The sequence below is a fragment of the Cyanistes caeruleus genome, chromosome 17, assembly GCF_971803275.1.
Source record: "Cyanistes caeruleus chromosome 17, bCyaCae1.hap1.1, whole genome shotgun sequence".
Lineage (NCBI taxonomy): Eukaryota > Metazoa > Chordata > Aves > Passeriformes > Paridae > Cyanistes > Cyanistes caeruleus.
In genome coordinates, this window is record NC_141717.1 from 15,861,936 (window position 1) to 15,885,126 (window position 23,191).

General features: G+C 56.4%; 2 protein-coding genes across 24 annotated transcripts in view; one reads left to right on the forward strand and one right to left on the reverse strand.

Annotated features, from left to right (window-relative positions):
• On the forward strand, positions 1-16,070 carry SLC5A11 (solute carrier family 5 member 11). 3 transcript variants are annotated; one of them, XM_086854001.1, is made up of 18 exons: positions 1-121; positions 571-2,481; positions 2,575-3,081; positions 3,909-4,071; positions 4,861-4,932; positions 5,551-5,655; positions 6,264-6,323; positions 6,717-6,821; positions 8,981-9,086; positions 10,150-10,230; positions 10,621-10,826; positions 11,777-11,912; positions 12,255-12,362; positions 12,597-12,747; positions 12,937-13,105; positions 13,186-13,401; positions 14,469-14,595; positions 15,777-16,070. In XM_086854001.1, the coding sequence occupies exons 4-18, from the start codon at positions 3,940-3,942 to the stop codon at positions 15,989-15,991; spliced, it is 1,989 nt and encodes a 662-aa protein (XP_086710127.1). In that variant the 5' UTR covers positions 1-121; positions 571-2,481; positions 2,575-3,081; positions 3,909-3,939; the 3' UTR covers positions 15,992-16,070. The 3 variants fall into 3 exon arrangements, 2 of the variants coding, with proteins under 2 accessions (XP_086710127.1, XP_023792782.1); XM_023937014.2 differs by lacking the exon at positions 2,575-3,081 and having other exon boundaries at positions 29-121; positions 571-677; XR_015277275.1 differs by lacking the exon at positions 2,575-3,081 and having other exon boundaries at positions 41-121; positions 571-677; positions 13,186-14,334; positions 14,415-14,595.
• A 1,272-nt stretch (positions 16,071-17,342) lies between these two features.
• The window catches only part of ARHGAP17 (Rho GTPase activating protein 17), a 40,401-nt gene continuing 34,552 nt past the window's right edge, over positions 17,343-23,191 (reverse strand). For 7 of the 21 annotated variants that reach the window (XM_086853979.1, XM_086854000.1, XM_086853990.1 and 4 more), the window contains 2 exons: positions 22,480-23,070; positions 17,343-18,322 (listed from right to left, as the gene is read on the reverse strand). In XM_086853979.1, coding sequence (XP_086710105.1) covers positions 18,192-18,322; positions 22,480-23,070 — 722 coding nt within the window. In that variant the 3' untranslated portion in view covers positions 17,343-18,191. Of the gene's footprint in view, positions 18,399-19,754; positions 19,800-21,368; positions 21,393-22,479; positions 23,071-23,191 lie in introns of all 21 variants that reach the window. The other 14 variants (XM_086853997.1, XM_086853989.1, XM_086853986.1 and 11 more) reach the window with 8 other exon arrangements.

Here is a 23,191-nt window from a genome sequence, read left to right on the forward strand (position 1 = left end):
ATCCACCCCTGGGCTCACCTGCCCACCTGCCTGGGGATCTGTGCACCCCAGTTCCAGGGGTTCTGGAGCTGCCTCCTGCCACGCTCACTGTGCCTCAGGTTCCTCTTCAGCATCACTCCCGGTGCGCTCTGGCCCTGGTGGTTTGTCAGGGTTCTCAGGGAGGTGATGCTGCCTGCAGGAGCTGCAGCTCGCTCCCAGAGAGGGACTGGCTTCTGGGATTAACCTGCAGCCTCAGCAGCGTGGTACAAACCCCAGCCCACGGACGGATCCTGCGCTCTGCGAGGCTCAGGCACAAACACAGAGACAGGACCGGCTGTCGGCTCCTCCCTGTGCCACGGGCTGTCAGCTCCAGAGGACATCAGCCCGGATTTTTTATTGTTCTGTGTCCCTTGTATAGCAGCACAGATTGCTTAAGAGAATGGCACTCCGTGGAGTTTGACCCGGGAGCCCTGATAGTGAAAATAATGCACTTCTCACCAGAGCCACGGGAGACCAAAAGAGTAACTTCGGTCAATTAGTTTAACTTTGACTATAAATATTCCTTCTCATTCCTTGTGACCCTGTTAACAGCTCCGCTGGCAAACCCCGATTCTCTGGCAATATTTAAGCTGCCTGTCAGTTGGCAGAGCCCTGCTGGTGCCCGGCGCGGGGAGCAGAATAAGACCCGGCTGAGCGCAGTAAGTTCCCTTTCAGCTTCTACCTCGAGTCGGGAGCTCCGTCGGGTTCGGGGCTCTGCCGGGCTGCTCTGGGCCGGAGGAGGAGGATGGAGCCGGGAATGCTTTAAAAACTGCCCCGAGGAGGCATTTGGAGCCCGGCGGTGCCGCGGGTTCCTCGGGAGCCACGTGTGCTGCATCCCCCGGCGCTGCTGATACACGGCCGGCTCCAGCAGCTTCATTCCCATGCCTCGGATGTTCCTTCCTCACAATCTCTGGCGAGGAAAGCGCCGCCGCCTGTGCCAGGCACCGGGGGACAGCGGGCCGTGAGCTGAATTCACAAAGCGGGCAAAATTTCCACTGGGCCCCGGCGGAGTCGGGATCCGGGAACCCGGGAGGAGCCGGAGCTGCGGCCCGGGAATGTCCGTGCAGGGCACGGCAGGAGCTGCAGGGCTGTCCCCTGGCCGCACAGCTTCCCGAGGGACAGGCAGGGTGCGGCTGTGCCCGGCTGTGCCCAGTTGTGCCCGGCTGTGCCCGCTGTGCCGGCTGTGTCCAGCTGTGCCCGGCTGTGCCGGCTGTGCCCGGCTCTTCCCGGCTCTGCCCGGCTCTTCCCGGCTGTTCCCGGCTGTTCCCGGCTCTGCCCAGTTGTGCCCGGCTCTGCCCGGCTCTTCCCGGCTGTTCCCGGCTGTTCCCGGCTCTGCCCGGCTGTGTCCAGCTGTGTCCAGCTGTGCCCGGCTGTGTCCAGCTGTGCCCGGCTGTGTCCAGCTGTGCCCAGCTGTGCCCAGCTGTGCCCAGCTGTGTGTGTGGCTGCAGCTCCGGCCGTGCCGTGACCCGAGCTGGATTCGGGTGATCCCTGTGGGTCCCTCCCAGCTCAGGAGTTCCCCGGCTCTGTGGCCCCACGGCTCCTGGGGTGGGAACTGTGCCGGGATGGGAGCTAAGAGCGGTGCCAGGGGGCAGCTGGGGGTGTGGGAGGGGGGTTAGCAGCTTCCCCAGGCTGACATACCAGACCCTGTTTTTCCGTTCCTAGTTAGAGATTAAGCGTGCCAGTAAAAACTCCACAGCAGCCAAGACACATTGGCCCTTAAAGAGGTGAGATAGCAGCGCTCTGGTCACCAGTGCCCCGCGTCCCTGCCAGGCAGGAGCTCACCAGGGATCCCGGGGGTTTGGAAAGCATGGAAAAGGCTCTGCCGAGGTGCTGAGTGTCCCCAGTCCCAGCCTGGTGCTGGGACCACTGTCCCCAAGCAGATCAGGGCTCTCTGTGAGCTCTGGCCCTTCAGGCTGCAGTCAGGACACAGCTCCCAGCCGTGGGAAGCAGGTGCTGGGTGGTTCCTGCCGCTGGAAGCTCCTTATTTATTGTCCAACCTTTGAGTGGCTGAGCCCAGCAGTGCTGCAGGACACGGGGCAGCTCCTGCATCCTGCAGCTCCTGCATCCTGCAGCTCCTCCATCCCGCAGCTCCTCCTGCAGCTCCTCCATCCTGCAGCTCCTGCATCCTGCAGCTCCTCCTGCAGCCCCTCCATCCTGCAGCCCCTCCATCCTGCAGCTCCTGCATCCCACAGCTCCTCCATCCCGCAGCTCCTGCATCCTGCAGCTCCTGCATCCTGCAGCCCCTCCATCCTGCAGCCCCTCCATCCTGCAGCTCCTGCATCCCACAGCTCCTCCATCCTGCAGCTCCTCCATCCTGCAGCTCCTCCATCCTGCAGCTCCTGCATCCCACAGCTCCTCCATCCCGCAGCTCCTCCATCCTGCAGCTCCTGCATCCCACAGCTCCTCCATCCTGCAGCTCCTCCATCCTGCAGCTCCTGCATCCTGCAGCCCCTCCATCCTGCAGCCCCTCCATCCTGCAGCTCCTCCATCCCGCAGCTCCTGCATCCCACAGCTCCTCCTGCAGCTCCTGCATCCCGCAGCTCCTCCATCCTGCAGCTCCTCCATCCTGCAGCTCCTCCATCCTGCAGCTCCTCCATCCTGCAGCTCCTCCATCCTGCAGCTCCTGCATCCTGCAGCTCCTGCATCCTGCAGCTCCTGCATCCCGCAGCTCTGCTCTGCTGCTCTCCTGCTTCAGCAGCCCCACAGTGCCACCAGGGCAGGAGCGTGGCCAAGTCCCCAAGGCCACAGGTGAGCCGAGGGCAGGTCCAGCTGCAGCTCCACAGCTGGACCAAGGGTGTTGTGAAACCCTGGGCCAGGAGGCTGCCCCGGCTCTGGGAGGTGAGGAAGAACTTGTCGGGCCGCTTGTCATCCGAGCGCCCGTGCCGCTGTCCCTGCCACACCTCCCGCAGCCCTTGGGCAGGGGGCGGCCTATAAGGGTCCCCTCGGCAGGGCCAGAGAGGCCGAAGGACGGATCTGCAGAGGCAGCGGCAGGGCCAGGGCGTGCGGGGACCCCGGCGCTGGGGACTGCTGCTCTCGGGGGAAGCCTCTCCTCGGCTCAGCAGGGTAAGAGGAACGATCCCAAACCTGCTCTGGGGATCCCTGGGGACCGGCTGTGCCACTGCAGAGCCAGGGACTGCCCGAGGTGGCCCCGGCCGCCGCTCACCTGCTGTCCTGCCCTCCCAGTGTGGCTGGGCTGAGGGAAGGAGGAAATGGGCAGGAACTGCATTAATTCAATCACCCGACCAACCTCCCTGCCTGGACTTTATCCTGCCCCTTCTGCCAAGGGCCAGCACCACGGGATGCTCCAGGGACCCTTCCAGGGATCCTGCAGTGATGCCACCATCATCACCATCAGGGGTTTCTGAGCAGAAATGGGGTTTTATATTCCTTGGTGACACGCTGCCAGTGTCTGCTGCTGATAAGGAGCAGGGGACAGTTCCCTGGCTCAGGAGGAGACCCAGGCTCTGCACAGGGCTCGAGCTCTTGCTGTGGCGAAGGAGGAAAACGCCGGCGCTGCTCTTCACGTGCCCTCACATTCTGCTGGCGTGTGAGGGACACGTTCCTGGCTCCTCACTGGGGCCAGTCCTGCAGTGCCGCCACCCTGGGGCCCCCAGGCTGTAACCCCAGCTCTGCTCCTTCCCTCTGCCTGTTCCAGCTGTTTTCACCTTCTCTCTAACGCAGCCATTTCTCACCAGTGAGAAAATCACACAAGAAATCCCCGACCCACCTGGCCTGGCCGCTGAGCAGCCAGGGGGTCGTGCCTGAGGGCAAAGGACAGGGACAGGAGCCTTCCCCAGAGCTCTGAGCAGCACCTCAGGACGCTGAAACCCTCCAAGAGCCACAGCCACCTCCCTGGGGCTTTCCCTGGCCACCCACCCATCCTTCCACAGGTGCGTGTGTCAGGCCCAGGAGCGCTCAGCCATGGATGTCACCAGCGTGCCCCCAGCCTCTGTGACCCCCTCGTGGGACGTGTTCCCCCAGCAGACCCTGGAGCCCGTGGACATCGCTGTGCTGGTGCTCTATTTCCTCTTTGTGCTGGCCGTGGGGCTCTGGGTGAGCAGACTCTGGTTGGACACTCTGTGTGTGCCCTGCTGGGCTGGGAAACGCGGCTGCTTCGGCCTCAGGATGTTTTTTTTTGGCTGGAATCGAGCTGCTTTTATCTGGACTCAGCTGAACAAGTAGAGGGGGGAGTTTACAGGTCCTTCCCCTCTCCCCAGCCTGGGAAGTGTCCTCTGTGTCCCTGGGGAGGGCTGCCCAGGGCTGTGTCAGGAAGGTTTTGAGAACCCTCGTGAGGAAGAGGCTGTCTGAGTACAAAGTCTTGCTAACAATGATGTTTTGTTCCTTCAGGAAGGAATTGCTGTCCTATAAATCACCTGTGCCTGTCCACAGGGGTCCTGACAGCAGATTCCTTAAATTATTAACATGGTCTATATATAATTAAGGCAGAAGGACATCCTTGGGCATGGCTTTTGTTGGAGGCAGAGGGGAACGGCTGCTGCCTTTGGACGTGGTGCACAGCTCTCAGGGTGTTGCATGGATCACCTCTGGGGAAGGGAGGTCACACGTGCAGTGTCCAGTGATCCTCCCCAGCCCTCCTGGTGCCCAGGGATTCCACAGCTCTTGTCCAGAACCGCTGCCTTCCTCTCTGCCCCGGAGCGATTGAGTTCCCTCACTGCACAAAACATCCGAGATGGAAAACTCTGTGAAAGCCACAGCCCCAGGGTTTGCCAGCAGCGAGTGTCCCTCAGGAGAGGTTTCTCCTCCAGCTGCTGGCAGCTCAGGGGCTGTGCTGGGGACGTCTCTGGGCGAGGCTGACCCGTGTGCCCCTCTCTGTGCCCGCAGTCCATGTGGAAGACGCAGCGCAGCACCGTCAAAGGATATTTCCTGGCCGGGGGACAGATGGCCTGGTGGCCTGTGAGTATCCCTGTCCCCCCCTGTCCCCCCCTGTCCCCCCCTGTCCCCCCCTGTCCCCCCCTGTCCTCGGTCCTGCCCTGCAGTCACACTGCCAATCGCTCCTGCTCGGGCACAGCCCCCTTCTCCAGACAGGAATAAACAAAAGTTCCTCCCGTGTTCTGCCAGTTTTGTATTGGCTTTTTGTCCCTGGATTTGAGACCGCAGGGTGAGGCCCAGCCCAAAGCCTCACAAAACCTGGCTGCTCCTGGAGATTTCCAGAATTCCCTGGGGTCCCCACTGCGGACACAGCTTTGTGCTGAGCCTCTGCTGGCTGGGCTGGGCCCTCAATGGGTGCTGGTTCCTGACATTTCCACCTGTTCCCCCACCTCCCCTGCTCACCCACAAGAGACTGGGTGCTTTGGAAGCAGGATGGTCCCAAACACGCCCACAAATCGGCAGTGAGTGGTGAAAGGAGCTGGAGAGAGGTGCCAAGGCCACTGAACCTGGAGGGAAAGTGGGAAGGTGGCAGAGGCTGACAAGGATTTCATGTTCTCTGCAGTCAGGAGTGGGGGAACAGCTCCCCCGGGCTGAGAACGGTGCCCTGTGCCAGGGCCAGACCCGATTTCTCCCTTTCCCCAGGTGGGCGCATCCCTGTTTGCCAGCAACGTGGGCAGCGGGCACTTCATCGGCCTGGCTGGCTCGGGAGCTGCCTCGGGAATCGCTGCCACAGCCTACGAGTGGAATGTGAGTGAGGAGAGCAGGCTGCAGCCCCGCCCGAGCCTGCAGAGACACCAGGACCCAGCCCCGGATCCTGGAGCTGCGCTGCGAGCCCCCAGCTGCTGGCAGTCAGCTTCTCACCCCATCCCATCCCATCCCATCCCATGCCATCCCATCCCATCCCATCCCATCCCATCCCATCCCATCCCATCCCATCCCATTATCCCATCCCATCCCATCCCATCCCATCCCATCCCATCCCATCCCATGGATCCCATCCCATCCCATCCCATCCCATGGATCCCATCCCATCCCATCCCATCCCATCCCATTATCCCATCCCATCCCATCCCATCCCATCCCATCCCATCCCATGGATCCCATCCCATCCCATCCCATCCCATGGATCCCATCCCATCCCATCCCATCCCATCCCATGGATCCCATCTCATCCCATCCCATCCCATCCCATCCCATCCCATTATCCCATCCCATTATCCCATCCCATCCCATCCCATTATCCCATCCCATGGATCCCATCTCATCCCATCCCATCCCATCCCATCCCATCCCATCCCATCCCACCCCACCCCGGAGCACCGGGCTGAGCCTCCCTCCCTCCGTTCCTTTTGCAGGGGATGTTCTGTGTCCTGGTGCTGGCCTGGCTCTTCCTGCCCATCTACATCGCCTCGGGGGTAGGTGTGTGTGTGTCTGTGTGTCTGTCTGTCTGTGTGTCCGTGTGTCCGAGGGGTGCTGAGCCCCTCCTGCTGCTGCTGCTGCCGGGCTGAGGGTGCTGCCAGCCCCTGGCCATGAGCAGGGTCCCTCTGAGGAGGGGATGGGGACTCCACAGCCAGAGCTCATGGAGAGCTCTGTGCCAGCATCACGGCAGAGCCAGCCCAGGGCAGCCCTGCTGCTCCTGACCCGCTGCAAACACCCCCAGAACACCACAGGGAGCCCCTGGCAGCGCTGGGAATGTCCATGGGAATGTCCATGGGGATGTCCATGGGGATGTCCATGGGAACGTCCATGGGAATGTCCCAGAGAATGTCCCAGAGAATGTCCCACCTTCCCTCCGTGTCTCTCCCCAGGTCACAACCATGCCGGAGTATTTGCAGAGACGTTTCGGAGGCAAAAGAATTCAGATATTCCTGGCCATGCTTTATTTGTTCATCTACATCTTCACCAAAATATCAGTAAGTATTTAAAAAAAAAAGGGGAAACTGTTTGGATTTAATTCCCTTTGGAAATGCGTGCTGAGCAGTGAGGATGAGAAATGTGAGGCTTTTCCTGGATGGGCAGAGAAGGGTTTGTGATCAAAACACCCAAGGAAGGATTTTTTGGAGAACCTACACAAAAAGGAGTAGCTTCTTTTTATTTGCTCAGTTAGGAGCTGAATGCTTGTCACAGCAGGAGGGGAAGCTGGTGGCTGAGCAATAGCCCATGGCAAGGTGGGGCTCCGAGGGTGGACGTTAGATTTTGCACCCCTGGCAGCTCCCCAGTTTGCACATTTATTGCCTGTGCAGACAGCAGGTGCTGTTATGGCAGGATGGAGGAGCTGGGACAGGGTTAGAGGAAAATCCTTCATTCCTTTATTGCACCTGTTTGAATAAATAACTGGAGCAGGCCTTGCACAAGAGCTCGGTGGCTGTTGATTAACCGGCAGCCAGGGCACGGAGCCGTGACAACACACGGCTCCCTGCTGGGGATTTTCACAGAGGGCCAGAGTGGGACACGGTGTCTGACCCTGCCTCTGAACCTCCCAAAAATGTTCACAAAGGCTTGGAGTGCCAGGACACGGGGAATGGCTTCCCAGTGCCAGAGGCAGGGATGGATGGGACATTGGGCAGGAATTGTTCCCTGGGAGGGCACAGGCTGCCCCTGGATCCCTGGCAGTGCCCCAGGCCAGGCTGGACGGGGCTCAGGGCAGCCAGGGAGGGGTCCCATGGCAGGGTGGGAATGGGATGGGCTTTAGGGTCCCTTCCCACCCCAGGACTGTATGGAATGGATGTGATCCCAGTCTCAGCTTCTCTGGATCAGTGACCACGTGATGGAATCTCCGATAGTGCAGCTCCTGTGCTCAGGATGCTGTCACCTGCCTGGCCTCCCTTCGCCTGTCCTGCAGCTCTCCTAACCCCCAGCATTTTCACGTAGCTGCAGAGCTGGTTGGGCAGGGCTGGGCCCAGCCCTGGGGACACTTCTCCTGCTCTGTCCCTGTCCCCATGGCAGCAGGGACAGCTGGGGCCGTGGCAGCTGGGGAGGGGGGGTTTGCTGGGCAGATTCCCCAGTCCTGCCCAGCCCAGCTCCCCACCCTGGGGAAAGAGAGGAACTCACCTCACCCCAGAGCTGTGCACGCTCCCCTCTCGTGACAGCCCTGCTGTCCCTCACAGTGCCCAGCAGTGTGATCACTGCAGTGTGATATCCTGCAGTGTGATATCCTGCAGTGTGATATCCTGCAGTGCCCAGCACTGTGATATCCTGCAGTGTGATCACTGCAGTGTGATATCCTGCACTGTGATACCCTGCAGTGCCCAGCACTGTGATCATTGCAGTGCCCAGCAGTGTGATATCCTGCAGTGCCCAGCACTGTGATCATTGCAGTGCCCAGCAGTGTGATATCCTGCAGTGCCCAGCACTGTGATATCCTGCAGTGTGATACCCTGCAGTGTGATATCCTGCAGTGTGATCACTGCAGTGTGATATCCTGCAGTGCCCAGCACTGTGATATCCTGCAGTGTGATACCCTGCAGTGTGATATCCTGCAGTGTGATATCCTGCAGTGTGATACCCTGCAGTGTGATACCCTGCAGTGTGATACCCTGCAGTGTGATACCCTGCAGTGCCCAGCAGTGTGATCACTGCGGTGCCCAGCACTGTGATCACCTGCCTGAAGAACGCTCCTGGCCAGGGAGAGGCTGGGGCTGCAGGGCCACAAGCACTTCCAAAGCAGGCTGGGCCAGTAAAGGGGGTGGTTTTGGTGCCCACTGGGGGTGGCTGTCCTGCAGTGTGGCTGTGCTGTTCTGCAGTGTGGCTGTGCTGTCCTGCAGTGTGGCTGTGCTGTCCTGCAGTGTGGCTGTTCTGCAGTGTGGCTGTGCTGTCCTGCAGTGTGGCTGTGCTGTTCTGCAGTGTGGCTGTGACTGCAGTGTGGCTGTTCTGCAGTGTGGCTGTGCTGTCCTGCAGTGTGGCTGTGCTGTTCTGCAGTGTGGCTGTGACTGCAGTGTGGCTGTTCTGCAGTGTGGCTGTGCTGTTCTGCAGTGTGGCTGTGCTGTTCTACAGTGTGGCTGTCCTGCAGTGTGGCTGTGCTGTTCTGCAGTGTGGCTGTGCTGTTCTGCAGTGTGGCTGTGCTGTTCTGCAGGTGGACATGTACGCCGGGGCCCTGTTCATCCAGCAGGCCTTGCACTGGGACCTGTACATCGCTGTGGCCGGGCTGCTGGCCATCACTGCCGTGTACACCGTGTCTGGTGCGTGCTGGGGACACACCTGAGCTGCCCCTGTCCTGTCCTTGACCCTGTCCTTGACCCTGTCCTTGATCCTGTCCTTGATCCTGTCCCTGTCCTTGACCCTGTCCTTGATCCTGTCCCTGTCCTTGACCTTGTCCTTGTCCCTGTCCCTGCCCCTATCCCTGTCCCATCCCTGTCCCTGTCCCTGTCCCATCCCTGTCCCATCCCTGTCCCTGTCCCTGTCCTGTCCAGTCAGCTGAGACATTCAGGTGTCCCAGGCCAGGCTGGACAGGGTTTGGAGCAGCCTGGGACAGTGGGAGGTGTCCCTGCCATGGCTGGGGGGCACTGGGGGGGCTTTAAGGTCCCTTCCAACCCCACCATTCCAGGACTGCGTGATTCAAGCCATGCTCTTTGTCCTGCTGCCCCAGCAGCCTGATTTTGCCATGAGTGTGGATATTGGGGTGGGAAAGCAATTAAAAACTCACCTTTTTAGAAAAAATTGCCAGGGGAGAGTAAGTGAGCCCTCCTCAGAGGCCACCCCAGGTGGGTGCAGGTCTGCTCTGCCTTAAGGAGAAGCTCTGCCAGGGCATCCTCAGGGAACATTTTCCCTGTTTTCCGGGGCTCCCCGGAGGTGTGAGGGATTTACACCACAAAGAGCCGTGTAATGCGGAAAGACTCCAGGCTTGGATGCCCTTTCAGGGCTTAGGAGTGGCCAAATGGAAAACAGCCACACAGAAATCCCAAACAAATAAAGGTTATTCCTTTCCCACTGCTCACCCCCAGTGATGTAAAATCACAGCCCCTTTTTTTTTCCCCTCCTCCTTTTTCAGCTCGGGATTTGTTTTAGAGCTTTTCCATGTATTTCCTGTAGAACTGCTTCTGCTTTTGGCTTGCAGTGACAACACGGTGACTCGTGATAACTCAGATCCTGAGCAATTCCAAAGTGTCATTGGCCAAAGTTCCCCCAGCAGGGACAGAACCCCCCAGCCAGGCTCAGGGCTTGGGCAGGAACTCGAGCAGAGTGTGAAGTGCTCTGAGAGAACAAACCCAGTTCATCCCAGTTTGTGCCTCTCTGCTCTCCCAGGTGGCCTGGCAGCTGTGATCTACACTGATGCCCTGCAGACCCTCATCATGCTCATCGGGGCCGTGTCCCTCATGGTCTTCAGTGAGTTTTCCTGGGGGTTTGGCACTTCAACTTTTGACAGAAGCCTCACCAAGTTTAATATTAGGGAGAAATCCTTCCCTGGGAGGGTGGGCAGGCCCTGGATCCCTGTCCCAGGCCAGGCTGGGATGGTGGGAGGTGTCCCTGCCATGGCAGGGCTGGCACTGGGTGGGCTTTAAGAGCCTTCCCACCCCACCCCAGCATTCTGTGATTCCACAGGAGAGGCAGCACCTGCTCCAGGCAGCAGAGTCTGCTCCTCCCCAGCCCAGTGTGGGAACCACGAGCTTCTGATTTTTAAGGAATCCTTGTGGAGCATCACCCGAAGTGACCCAGACTGGAATCAGAGTCCTGACCTGGGGGGATGCAGTAACAGCTTCTCATGACCCATTTCAGGTTTTATTGAAGTTGGTGGCCTTGAAGGTTTACAGGCAAAATACTTTGATGCCATTCCCAGCATCCGCAAGGAGAACAGCAGCTGTGGCCTGCCCAGGGAAGATGCTTTCCACATTTTCCGAGACCCTGTGAGCTCTGACCTGCCCTGGCCAGGAGTCTTGGTGGGAATGACCATCCCATCCCTGTGGTACTGGTGCACAGACCAGGTGGGTCACTGCTGCTTCCTGTGGTTGGCTGAATCCGGTTACAAACCTGGGGGGTTTCAGCCTCACCTGCACTGATTTTCTGAGGGGTATCATCAGGAAATTATTTTACTTTACCTTATTTTACCATCAGTAAAATCAGATGGTTAAATCCTAAAGAAGGAAAACTTGATATGGACAACTAGATCATCTCTAAGGAGAAAGGGGTGAGGATGTGTTTGTGTGTTAATCCCGGTCCATAAAGGAGCCTTTTGTTTGTTTGTTTGCTTTTGAACTTAATCCTTTCATTCCTCGTGAACCACCTGTGAATTTCTCCTTTCACCTTTCCCTCCAAGTGCCAGCATCAGAGCCAGGGATAAAACACCTCCTGCTGTTCCAGCTGTGCTCTTCTTGCTCTCTTATTTAACTCTGTCTGTCTCGGGCTCTGTCCTGCTCCTCGGCCAGGCTTCCCCGCAGGGTCAGGGAAGAACAGCAGATCCTGGCCATGGGGAGGTGAGGACCAGGTCCTGCAGAAGAACAGCAGATCCTGGCCATGGGGAGGTGAGGGTCAGGCCCTGCAGAAGAACAGCAGATCCTGGCCATGGGGAGGTGAGGGTCAGACCCTGCAGAAGAACAGCAGATCCTGGCCATGGGGAGGTGAGGGTCAGACCCTGCAGAAGAACAGCAGATCCTGGCCATGGGGAGGTGAGGGTCAGGGAAGAACAGCAGATCCTGGCCATGGGGAGGTGAGGGCCAGGCCCTGCAGCAGGGTCCTGCCAGGCTCAGCTGGAGTGGCACTGCCTGTGCCATTCTGAAAGGAGCCAGGATCCAAAGCAACAGCTCCAGAGGCGCAGCCAAGCCCTGTGATCACCCTCTGAGACTTCCAGAGTTCAGTGGAGATCAAAGTTGGGATCGCTCCATCCCCGCCAGCTCCTGCTGCTGGCAGCCAACCAAACCCATTCCTTCATTCCTAGGTCATTGTTCAGAGGTCCCTCGCTGCCAAAAACCTCTCCCACGCCAAAGGAGGCTCCTTGATGACCTCCTACTTGAAGATTTTGCCCCTCTTTATGATGGTAATGCCAGGCATGATCAGCCGGGTTCTCTTCCCAGGTAAGTGCTGAGGGAGAGATCTCTTCCCTCCCTCTGGCTGAGCCAACTCCACAGAGCTGGAGAAGCTTTTCCTGCACAAGTCCAGAGGTTCCAATGCACCAAATGCCCTGCACATGAAGAAATTTTCTTCCAGTTAGGAGCTGTTAGGAGGGTGCAGATGCTCCCAGAGCAGCCCCAGACACCGCTGTGCTGACACAGCCCTGTGACATTTGCTGGAAGCCCCCCAGGCTCTCCGGTGTTTCCCTCAGAAGGCAATTTACAACATTCAGCAGAGGAATGTTCAGAGACACTGCTGTGCTGTGCCTGGCAATGCTGCCTCTCACTCCCCACTGCTTCTTTCAGATCTGGTGGCTTGTGCAGACCCCGAAATTTGCCAAAAAATCTGTGGCAACCCCTCTGGCTGTTCTGATATTGCTTATCCCAAGCTGGTGCTGGAGCTCCTGCCTGTAGGTAAGAGCCTGGTGATGGTTCTGGCGCTGGTGGGGCTGGCATGTGGCATCTGGGAGGGGAGTTCAGAGAGGAAAATAGCCTGGAATTGTCATTTACTGGGGTTTGTGTAGGACAAACCATCACTGTCATTTTAAATCAGAGTTCAAACCAGTTTTAAAAGTCTGTTCTAGCCCACAGAAGACCTCGAGGCCACCCTGCAGCGTTTCTCAGGGTGCCTCTGTTCCTCGTTCGCAGGGCTCAGGGGCCTGATGATGTCAGTGATGATCGCAGCCCTCATGTCCTCCCTGACTTCCATCTTCAACAGCGCCAGCACCATTTTCACCATGGACCTGTGGAAACACTTCCGTCCCCGCTGCTCCGAGTGGGAGCTGATGATCGTGGGCAGGTGGGGACAGCTGGGACGAGCTGGCTCAGAGCCTGGGTGCCAGACACACATCTGGGCACAGCTGCTGGGGTGACCCCGCACAGCCTCGGGCAGCACTGCAGCTTCAGGGCTGTGGGACACCTTGGCCATGCTGAGCAACAGGAAAAGCAGGGCCTGAGCTCACAGGAACGGCCCCTCTGTCTCCCCCAGGGTGTTTGTGCTGCTGCTCACCGTGGTGTCCATCCTGTGGATCCCCCTGGTGCAGGCTGGCCAGGGTGGGCAGCTCTTCATCTACATCCAGTCCATCAGCTCCTACCTGCAGCCGCCCGTGGCCGTGGTGTTCATCCTGGGCTGCTTCTGGAGGAGAGCCAACGAGAAGGTACCAACCACCGGCCAAGAGCAGCCCTGTGTCCTGCCTGGCTGCTGCTCCAGCACAAATCCCCTTCCTTCCCATCCCAGGGAGCCTTCTGGGGGCTGCTGCTGGGGCTGCTACTGGGCGCCGTCCGCCTGGTGCTGGATTTCATCTACCCCGAGCCGCAGTGCGGGGAGCCCGACGCCCGGCCCGGCGTGGTCAAGTACATGCACTACCTCTACTTCTCCATGGTGCTGGCAGCCGTCTCCACCCTCACCGTGCTCGTGGTCAGCGTGGCCACCGAGCCCCCTGCCCCCGAAATGGTGCGTCACCCTCTGCTCCCTGAGCCCTCAACGCTCCCCAGGCTGCCCCACGCTGCAGCCCCGGGCAGAAATGAGCTGGAGATGCAAACCTCTGTTCACTCTTGATTTATGGTCACACCTGTGAGCTCTCCTCTGCTGCAGCACCTCTGCTGCTGTTTCTGACTCGGGGCCCATAAATCCCACCCTGGCCAACAGTAGGTTCTGCCAAGAGCTGTTGTTAAGTTCGAGTGTGTGTTTCATCCATCACAAACTAGCCTTTTCCCCCTCTATTTTCCAAGAAATTCCACCTTCACCAACTCTCTTCCTAACTTAGCGAGGAAACGTTTCTACTCACAGAAAGAGAAACCCAGGGCAGAGGGCACCTCTCCTCTGGAGCAGGTTTGTGCCAGTTTGATGTTTTCTGTACATGTCCTGGTGCTGAGGCTGCAGGAAGGCACTGAGAGCAGAAAGGAAGGGCAGGGGGGCTTCAGAGCTCACACAGCACCACATCCTCTAACCCTGAGCTCAGAAATCCCCAGCAAGGAGATGCCCAGAGGTGTGTGATCAGTCCTGAGCTCACCTGCCCTCCCTCTAACAGTTTTCCTCATCTCCATCCTGAATCTTTCCAGCTTTGTGTGGTGCTCATCCCTCTCTATCCACACTGCCATTGAGAACACCCCTCTATAACGAGTCTTTTAGAACAACAAACCTCCTATTTCCCACCTGTTGTCTCTTCTCTCAGCACCCCCACTTCAAGCCAGCCCTCCCTGGCCAGAGTTTCTCTTATTTTTGCTGTTTGCTGACCCATCTGCACCCAGGGATGGCTGCACAGTGAGCTGTCCCCTCGCTACAGCCCCTGCACACTCATCCTGATGTGGAGGATGAGCAGCTTTGGCTGCTACAAACCCACAGAGACCCCTGAGCTGCTCCCTCTGCCTGTCCCAGGGCAGGAGGGTGAATTTTGGCTGCTCCCTCTGCCTGTCCCGGGGCAGGAGGGTGAATTTTGGCTGCTCCCTCTGCCTGTCCTGGGGCAGGAGGGTGAATTTTGGCCGAGGCAGTTTCCTCACCACCGCTCTTCATGCCATCAGATAAGCCGTCTCACCTGGTTCACCCGTGGGGACCCTCTGCCCAAGCAGGAGCTGGCAGCCAAGGACCCGGCCACGCTGCAGCTGGAGCTGAGCCCTGCTCCTGACAATAGTTCAGATGACAACAAATGTAAGTGTTCGTGCTCAGTAACCCCCCATCTCACAGCCCCTGGCGTTCCTGACAGCCTGGGAGACAGGGAATGTTAAAACTCCTTCCTCTGGAATTCTGTAGCTTCAGGGTGTGCTGAAAGAATGATAGAATTATAGAACAGAGAAAATGCTGAGTTGGGAGGGACCCACAGGGATCAGCCACCCCAGGCCCTGCCCAGACCCCCAACATCCCAGCCTGGGCATCCCTGCAGCTCTGGCAGCCTCGGGGCCGTGCCCATTCCCTGGGGAGCCTGGGCAGTGCCAGCACCTCTGGGGGAAGAACCTTGCCCTAAATCCAGCCTGAGCCTGCCCTGCCCAGCTCCAGCCCTTCCCTGGGTGCTGTCCCTCAGGAGGAGCTGCAGAGCACAGTGAGGTCTGACCTCCATCCCCCCAGGGGGAAAAAGGCTTTACCTGATGTTCTACCCAAGCAGGGGTTCAGTTTCTTTTCCAGCTCTCTCTGGCATTACAAAAGCTTGAAACAAAGGAGCTGCATGGGATGCAGAGCCATGGCCACTGTCCCGTGGCACCTGCTGCCAGGACTGGCTGGGACAGGGGGGGTGGAGGAAAACACAAAAACCTCGATGAAATTCCCTTTTCTGTGCCCTGTGCTCGGCTCTAGCAGCAGGGAGAACCCAGAGCCCTGCGCTGAGCTCCTGGCAGATGAGTGGAGGAGGATGTTTTAAAGCTTGTACCTGGCACTGTGTCCAGCCCTGTGCATTCTGCAGCGATGATTCTCAGCCCTTGTTTCTGCCAGGCTCAGGGCCCTGTTTATGAAACGCTGCAGCTTTTGCTGCATGTTCCTTTGATCTGTAACAAGCTGCTGTGGTTAATGAGCAGCTCTCCTGCTGCTGGGGTGTCCCACACTTGGACACGAGCGTTGCCAGGGTTAAATGATGCGTGTCCCAAGCACTGGGAATGTCCAGTTCGGAGGTGTGGCAGGGATGGAGCAGAGCAGCCTGGGGGGGCTGGGGGGCACCGAGCAGCCACAGCTCACACTTTAGCTTTGGTTCATCGTTACCATGGATTAAAACGCTGGGAAGAGCAGGAGCTGAGCTCAGAGCTCCAGGGAGGATGGAACTGGTGCTGCTGGCCAAAGGGCTCCAGTGCAGCGTTCAGAGACCCCGGGCACTCCTGCCTCACCCCTCCCGACTCTCGTTGCAGGTGCTGCTGAGGCCAAGGGGAGCTCGAAGCTGCTGAGCACCATCCTGTGGCTCTGTGGGATGGAGAGCAGGCAGGAGGGTGCTGAGAACGTGCCCAAAGCAGAGCCCCTGCCCGTGGCTTCCCTGGAGGAGAAACCGCTGGTGAAACACATCCTGAACATCAACCTGCTGCTGTGTGTGTGTGCTGGAGTCTTCCTCTGGGCATACTTCGCATAGCCAGGGGGATGCCACCCCACACTACATCAACTAATCCTAACTGGTGTAAATATTAATGATTAGCAGAGGGTTAGTGTCATTCCTAATGCTTTCTAAATTTTATTTCTTTATTTAAGACATTTTAAAGACAATATTTTCCTTATTTCTAATGGGGGCCTGGCTGTGCCTAGGGCCGAGCACTTGGCCCTGGCACCGTCAGACCCTGCCTGGCACCAACCAGCTGAGGAAGGTTGGTTTGGTTATTTTAAATATTTAATTTTGCTCTTTGGCCTCAGAGCACTGCCTGGAACTCAGGAAGCCTGGATTCTCCTCCTATTTATGTCTCTATAACCAGCTACGACCACTTGTGTCCCCTTTGGTTCAGCTCCTCTGGCCTTGAGGGACAAGTGACACCTGGAGTGGCCGGAGCAGAGCCAGGGCTGTTGTCTGGGCTCTGCTGTGCCCCTGGCTCTGCTGTGCCCGTTCAGCTCCTTCCTCATGTGCAGTGAGTGCTGCTGGGCCTGTCTGGGAGCTCTGCCTGAGTTACCACCACTGACACTCCAATGGCAACACCAGCACCAGCCCCCGGCCTGGAAACTGCCCCAAAACTGCTGCTGGAGGCAGCTGAAGGACCTAAACCAGCCAAAGGCACCAGGGGTGCCAGGGCAGAGGTGGCCAGGGGCAGCCCCTCATGGCCTGGGCACCCCCAGCCGTTCTGGGAGCGCCTCAGGGGAGAAGCTGGGGCTGGGGCCATCCCTGGGGCCTCTGCAGCTGCACAGAAACATTAAAGAGTGAGAGCTGCTCCCTGCCTGCCTGGAGTCTGTGGGGATGGGAGGGCTACCACGACCTCTGGGCCCCACAGCCACGTTGGGAGGCTCCTCCTGGAGCCCCTCACTCCCTGCACAGCCTCCCCCTGCCCAGGATCCAAAAATACTGCAGGGTCCCAGCAAAGCTCACCCAGAACTGACAGCACTGCCTGGGCAAAGGGCAGCAACACCTGGAAACCTGCAGCAGTCCACAGAAACAGAAAATAACTCTTGTTAAACCATAAAAAGGGAATTGGCACCTGGGGATCCTTCCTGAGCACGCGAAGTGCTGTTGGAAAGCCTGGGGCAGAGAGGCACGGCACAGTTTGGGGGATAAACATGGAAATCAGTCACAGGACGAGTCTGTGGCTCACCAAACTGAATTTAGAGTTAGAAAGGGTTGTTTCAGGGCTGGTGTGGTGACAGAGGAAGGTCCCAAAGTGCTCCCACTGAAGTCCTTCAGGGAAAACCAAGCTGAGCAGGCAGTGACTCCAAGCTACACAGTCCAGGGGATCGCTGTGACCTTCAGGCCCCAGTGGAAGCAACAAAACTAGAATAAAGATGCCTTAAGTTGACAAAAACCAATCTTTAATTTTATAAATGTTCACTCAACTGCTGAATCCTAACAGCTGCTTCAAAGTTCTTTCAAAATTCAACCGTTTTCAACAAAAGCACAAACCCCATTTCCACGGTTTCCTCGTGAAACAGTTGCCAGTTGCACATGAACAAAGCAGGTTAATACAAATAACTATGAAATCAGGGTAAGTACTGATCCTAAGTAGCAATGAAATGATTAAAGAGACAGGAAGATCCTCCTACAGCACGACAGTCCTTCGAGGCACGGGATGCATCCACAGTTCCACAGGGTGACTGAGAACCAGCAGTCACCACCAGCACTGGGGCAGGGGTTGCTTCATGGCTTGGGGGGAATCTGCAGCAAATCCGAGAGGGAATGGCCCTTGGGAGGCAGCTCCTGGTACGGGTAAGAACTACAAATAACCTCTAACCGTGCCGTGGGAAGGATTATTTCCCTAATACAGACATGCACTTTAAATAACTAATGTTCTGCTTCTTATTCTTCTGGAATTTCTGCTAATACCACCTGTATCAGCACTGACCACGCTTCCTAGGCGAGTTCCTGCAGGAATTCATTCCTTCCATCCAGGAGTTTGAAAACCATTGTCCAGACCCAGATCATTAAACTTCTTCTGAGGGCGAAACCGGAGCTCGGCCAAAGGCTGGGCTCGATTTTCTGCGAGGTCTTCTCCAACCTCAGCCATCCTGGAGCTCCCTGTCCCCACCAGGCTCCAGTCCCAGCTCCACAGCGTTGTGCCACGTTGCCAGAAGAAGCTTTTCCCTGTTAGGTCTGAGGCTTTCCCCCGGGAGAGGAGCGTGGGGAGGGCGGAGTGCCGCGCTCACAGCGCCGTGCTCTCCGTGTCATTGTCAATGTCCAGCAGGAGGTGGTTGTGCAGCTCTCTGCCCGCCGGCTCTGCAGGAAGCTCTGGAGGAGGGTTTGGAGGTGGCTCTGGAATACTGGAATTAGAGTCTGCACAAAAAGGGAACAGCAAGTTTAGCAGCCGGGCCAGGGCCGGCTCATTGACTCGGCAATTCCTGGGCATTTCCTGAGACAGAGAAGGGAAAGCAAAGATCAACGGAGGCTCCTGGAACTGAGCTGGCCCCGTGGGCACAAAGGGCTGAGCACAACTGAACAGCTTGGATTGTTCCTCCTACAGACCCTGCTTCAGTCCTGACAGAGTAACACAAACCCACTTCTTCCTGAAGGAGGGAGGACAGATCCGATTCAGGATCAGATTCCTGGAGAGCTACTCTGGACTTTCATGTCAAAACACTCAGCAAAAGAAGCTGGCACCTAAATCATCCACTAGGGAACACCACCTGTGCCTTGGAGAAGCAACAGGAACGAGGATGGTGGCAAAAGGAGGCAGAAGTTACTCACACCAAGTACAGATCAAACCTCTCTCCTGTGTAAACAGGGCATGTCATGGTCTTTGCCTCTTCTGAGGAGAGCATTTCGTCCAAGCCAAGGTGTCCAAGAAGGATCACAAAATGCTGCATCTCTGGTGACTGACTGCCCTGGCAGCTAGGATGATCACACCAGAAAAATCCCTAGCAGCTTAAAAAAAGGTAACTGAACATCATGTCAGGATTTTGGAAAGCTGATTTATAATATGCCATGACATCCCTTACTGCAGTCCAGCAGCTGCTCCACATAGGAAGTAATTTAGATAACTTAAATCAACAGAAAATCCAAATAAAAGCCTTGTTTTCTAGCACAGGAGGTGCAGACAGGCATCCTAGAGAGACTGGGACTCAGAACTCAAGCGTGAAATCCTGCAGTTAACCCAGAAGTTACTGGTTGAAGGTTGCTGAGCTGAATGACCTGGAAGGAGGGGAAGCAGCCCCTGGGCTGCTCCTGAGCCCCAGCCCCTGCAGCCTGCAGGATCTGTGTCCTGGGATGCTGCAGGGAGGGGACAGCTGCAATCCCATCTCAGCTGGCCTGGCACTCAGCAGGAAATTAAACCACAGAATGCCAGAATGGACTGGACTGGAAGGGACCTTAAATCCCATCCCATCCCACCCTCTGCCACGGCAGGGACACCTGCACTACCCCAAAGCCCTGGGGGCTGCTCTGGGACGCTGTGACACGGGGAGGGAGCGCTGTGACACAGGACAGAGCAGTGACGTGGGATCCACAGCGAGCCTCTGCACGGAACACAGCAGCTCTGGGCTCTCTGTACACGGAGACAGCACAAGGTGAGAGGGGCCAGGAGACACCGAGAGCTTCACATTCTGCTCTCCGAGGCTTTAGTGGGTTAATGGAGCAGCAGCAGCCCCTCTCTGGCCATGCCCGAGGGACACACACAGCAGGGCACTGGGGGTTAGTAGTTAGCACACAAATCATTAGCAATTAGCAATTAGCAATAACAGTGTCGGCCAATCAGGGGCCTGTTCCTTACCATTGCACTTGCCAATACAGTTCCTACTGAATGCTGGTCAAACATCTGGATTATTTAATAAAACCTTTGATTAGAATATTCTAGGGCTTCTTACTTTTACACCATAAATAGAATTTGAGGCATTCCTAAAGTCCAGTACATGGACAAAGGAGTGTCCTGAGAACAGTTCAGAATTCCTGCTCAGGGATTATTATGAGGTTTGCTGGCACCTTAATTTTGTTCCCTCATTCCACTCGTTAAGGTTCAATTAAAAACAGCAGTTGCACGTTGTGAATTAGTGAGTCTGTAAGTGCTGGTATGTGCAGGTGTGAATATTAGAGCAGACACTCCTATGTGGCAGGTGGTGGTGTTAATTCAGATTATTAATCCTTTAAAAACACATTGATCTGGGAAAGGTGGATGCTTTAGTATGGAGTGTACTGCTGGAGGTGAGCCTGAGTGCCACCTCAACCCCTCCCCAAGTGGATTTCAGCTGAACAGGCTGGATCTTCTGGGTCCCTTCACCAGTTTTGGAGAGAATCCTCCCTCAGGAGCTTTCCTTTCCCAGTTCCATTTCCAGTTTCCTTTCCCAGCTCCATCCTGTGCTTACAGCACACACCTGGGACACTCTGCTCTGCTCTGCAATCCCCTCTGCCAGGTGCCATTCAATTCTGATGAAGCAGCCCCAGCGAGATGTTAATTACAAGACAAGGATTTCTCCCATTACACTGGGGTAAAACAAACCCTCCCTTGTCTGCTGTCATTGAAGCAATTTCCTCAGAACCAGGAAAACCCTAAAGGGAAAATAAATATGGTCCAAACTATGAAACACTTGGAAATTTAGATTAAGTCTTTCCCTGAAGTTTGACTCATTAGCACAGCTGCTGCTGTTAACTTCATTAAGTGCTGTCAAGATTCAGAGCCCAGCCTCACTTCTGACTTCAGCCTGGGAATAAATTATGCTCGTATTTTAAATATAGTGACAAAAGTACAGTCAGGAGAAGTCAGTTCTTTTAAAAATCAAAGCTACTTTTTAGCTGCTTAAGCAGCTCATTAACTGCTGGTTTTATTGTGGAATCCCACCAGGGACAGGGACACCTCCCACCATCCCAGGCTCCTCCAAGCCCCATCCAACGTGGCCTTGGACACTTCCAAGGATCCAGGGGCAGCCACAGCTCCTCTGGGCAACCTCTTTCTATGCCAAAAAAAAAAACCCAATAACTGCAAAGCTAAAGTGAGAGCTACATTAAAATGTAACCACAAACCACCAAACTGTAGGGAAATCAGTATGATTTTTTAATGGTTTTTTTTTTGCCTGCACTGAGGAGAAGAAGCCTGTTGGAAACAGGTCACTCATCACACCTGACCTGGGGACCTGGTGTGAAGAGCTAATTCTTTACAGGGACTTAAGGAATAACTTCATGTTCACAGGCCTGTTACAACTGAGCAGCAGAGGCCTTGAACTCTGTTGCAGGCAGGATGCTGTGGAGGGAGGAGGTACAGAGCTGGCAGAGCACATCTCCTGTGTGAGGATGAGAACACAGGGCTGGCAGAGCACAGTTCCAAGCGCATGTCCCAACTCAAGCTACAAACAGGAGCAGTTTAGCTGCAATTGCAGTTTCTGTGAGTACAAACCTTATTCGCAGTAACCATCCCCACCTGTGAAGGCATTGGGGTAGAGCTGTTAGGCAACAGAATGGATACTCTGCATTCAATTACATTAGTCTAATTCTAGAGAAGCTGCAGTGTCATGGGAAAGTTTTGACCATTATTAATTATAAGTAGATTTAAAAGCATTAGTCTCCCACACTCAGTATTCTCTTGCTTCAGAATTTCCCAGAATAAGCAGCGACTCAGCAGGAGAACATTCCAAAATCTGCTGGTTTTGAACGGCCTCAGCAATTACATTTAAAAAAATAAACTTTATTAAAGTAACATTAACCCAATCAAATTGATAACTACGAGCTTCATGAAGCTTCTGTGAGAAGACAAAAGTTTCTTTACTTCATGACTGTCTTAAAACAAGGACTGCCCTTAAAATGTGAAGCTCTATAAATATTGACCTAAGAAATACAGTTTAATATAAGTGATTCTTCAGCTTCTGGATGTCCAACTTAAATGCACATCAGAAGGTTCTGTTCTCATAAGGTGAGACATTCTCTGCATGTTCTGCCTCCTAGAACACGTGTCAGTGACCACTTGTGCCCTGTCCTTATCTCAGTATGTGCTGCAATCCACCATCCTTGGCTACATCTTCTCCCTCCTCCAAATATTTGCTTTTTTGGCAACAGATGTACAAGCAGAACCGAGTGCCAAGATGCTGAGCTGGAGACAGCCCCAGAGAGCTCCTGTCACAGTGTTCAGCTTCCAAATAGGAAAAAAAAATAACAAAAGTTCATCTCCACTTGCCCCCAAACACTTCTGCCTCAGGAAGGACACCCTCGTGTGCAGAGCAGCTGGGTGGGCATTTAACTGGAAATGAGCTGTGGAGTGTTTTAGGTGTGATTTGTGCTTTCTGGTTTCCCCCCACAGTAACTCCCAGCTACAATGGCTTCACACTGCCAGCCCCCAGGGAGACAGCACTGAGCTGCAGCAGAGATTCAAACCCTGCTGGACAGAGGCTGAGATTTGGGGGTTGGTTCTTTACAGCCCTTCCCAACCCAAATCACTCTGTGTTTCAAAGAGAGCAAGGGAGAACAATCCCCAGCAGGTTTCAGCAGGCAGGCAGGGGAGGAGATGCACTCACCTGTGACTATCTTGGACGCCGTTTGCGCGGGGTTTGCAGCCGTCCCATCTGCAGGCAGCTGCGAGGGAGGGTGAGGCGGAGGGGGGACGCTGGGTCTGTTCCTGGGCTTGGGCACGGGCCGTGGCCGGGGCAAGGAGCCGCTCTGAGGTACGCAGGGAGCCTGGCAGGGCTCGGGGGGCACGGCCGGGGGGCTGCCCGGGTGCTTCCCCAGCGGGGGCGTGCCCGGAGGAGTGGGGGTCTGCGGCTGGGACAGCGAGGGGCTCTGCTCTGCCCCCTGCTCCACAGAGCCTTGGCTGCTGCCCTTGGGCTGCAGGGGAGGAGTTGCCTGTGCTGGGGGCTGCGGGGGCGGGTGGCTGGGGGCTTGGATTGGGGACAGGCTGCTGGAGTATCTCCGAGGTGCAGAAACCTGGCAAGGGGAGGAGGTCTGGGCTGCTCCTTGGTTTGCATGTTGAGCAGGAGGAGAAGAGCTTCTGGCTGGTGGTTTTGGAGAGACAGAAGGTGGCTGAGCAGCTGGGGAAGAGCTTTGGCTTCCTGGCTGCCCCGGAGGAGGGTTGGCAGGTTTGGGGGGGGCTGGTGCTGGCTTCTTGACAGCTGTGGAGAGAAGAGGGGAGATTCCAGCATCAGGGACTGGGGGTGTCACAGGGACATGCAGCCACAGGACACGGGCAATGGCTTCCCACTGACAGGGAGTGGGCTCAGATGGGATACAGGG

Excerpts from the sequence above, each read along its gene's own strand:
- SLC5A11 (XM_086854001.1), top strand. The coding sequence starts at position 3,940 with ATGGATGTCACCAGCGTGCCCCCAGCCTCTGTGACCCCCTCGTGGGAC. Across the intron at positions 6,822-8,980 it reads ACATCTTCACCAAAATATCA|GTGGACATGTACGCCGGGGC; the intron begins GTAAGTATTTAA and ends GCTGTTCTGCAG. Across the intron at positions 12,363-12,596 it reads GCTGGAGCTCCTGCCTGTAG|GGCTCAGGGGCCTGATGATG; the intron begins GTAAGAGCCTGG and ends CCTCGTTCGCAG.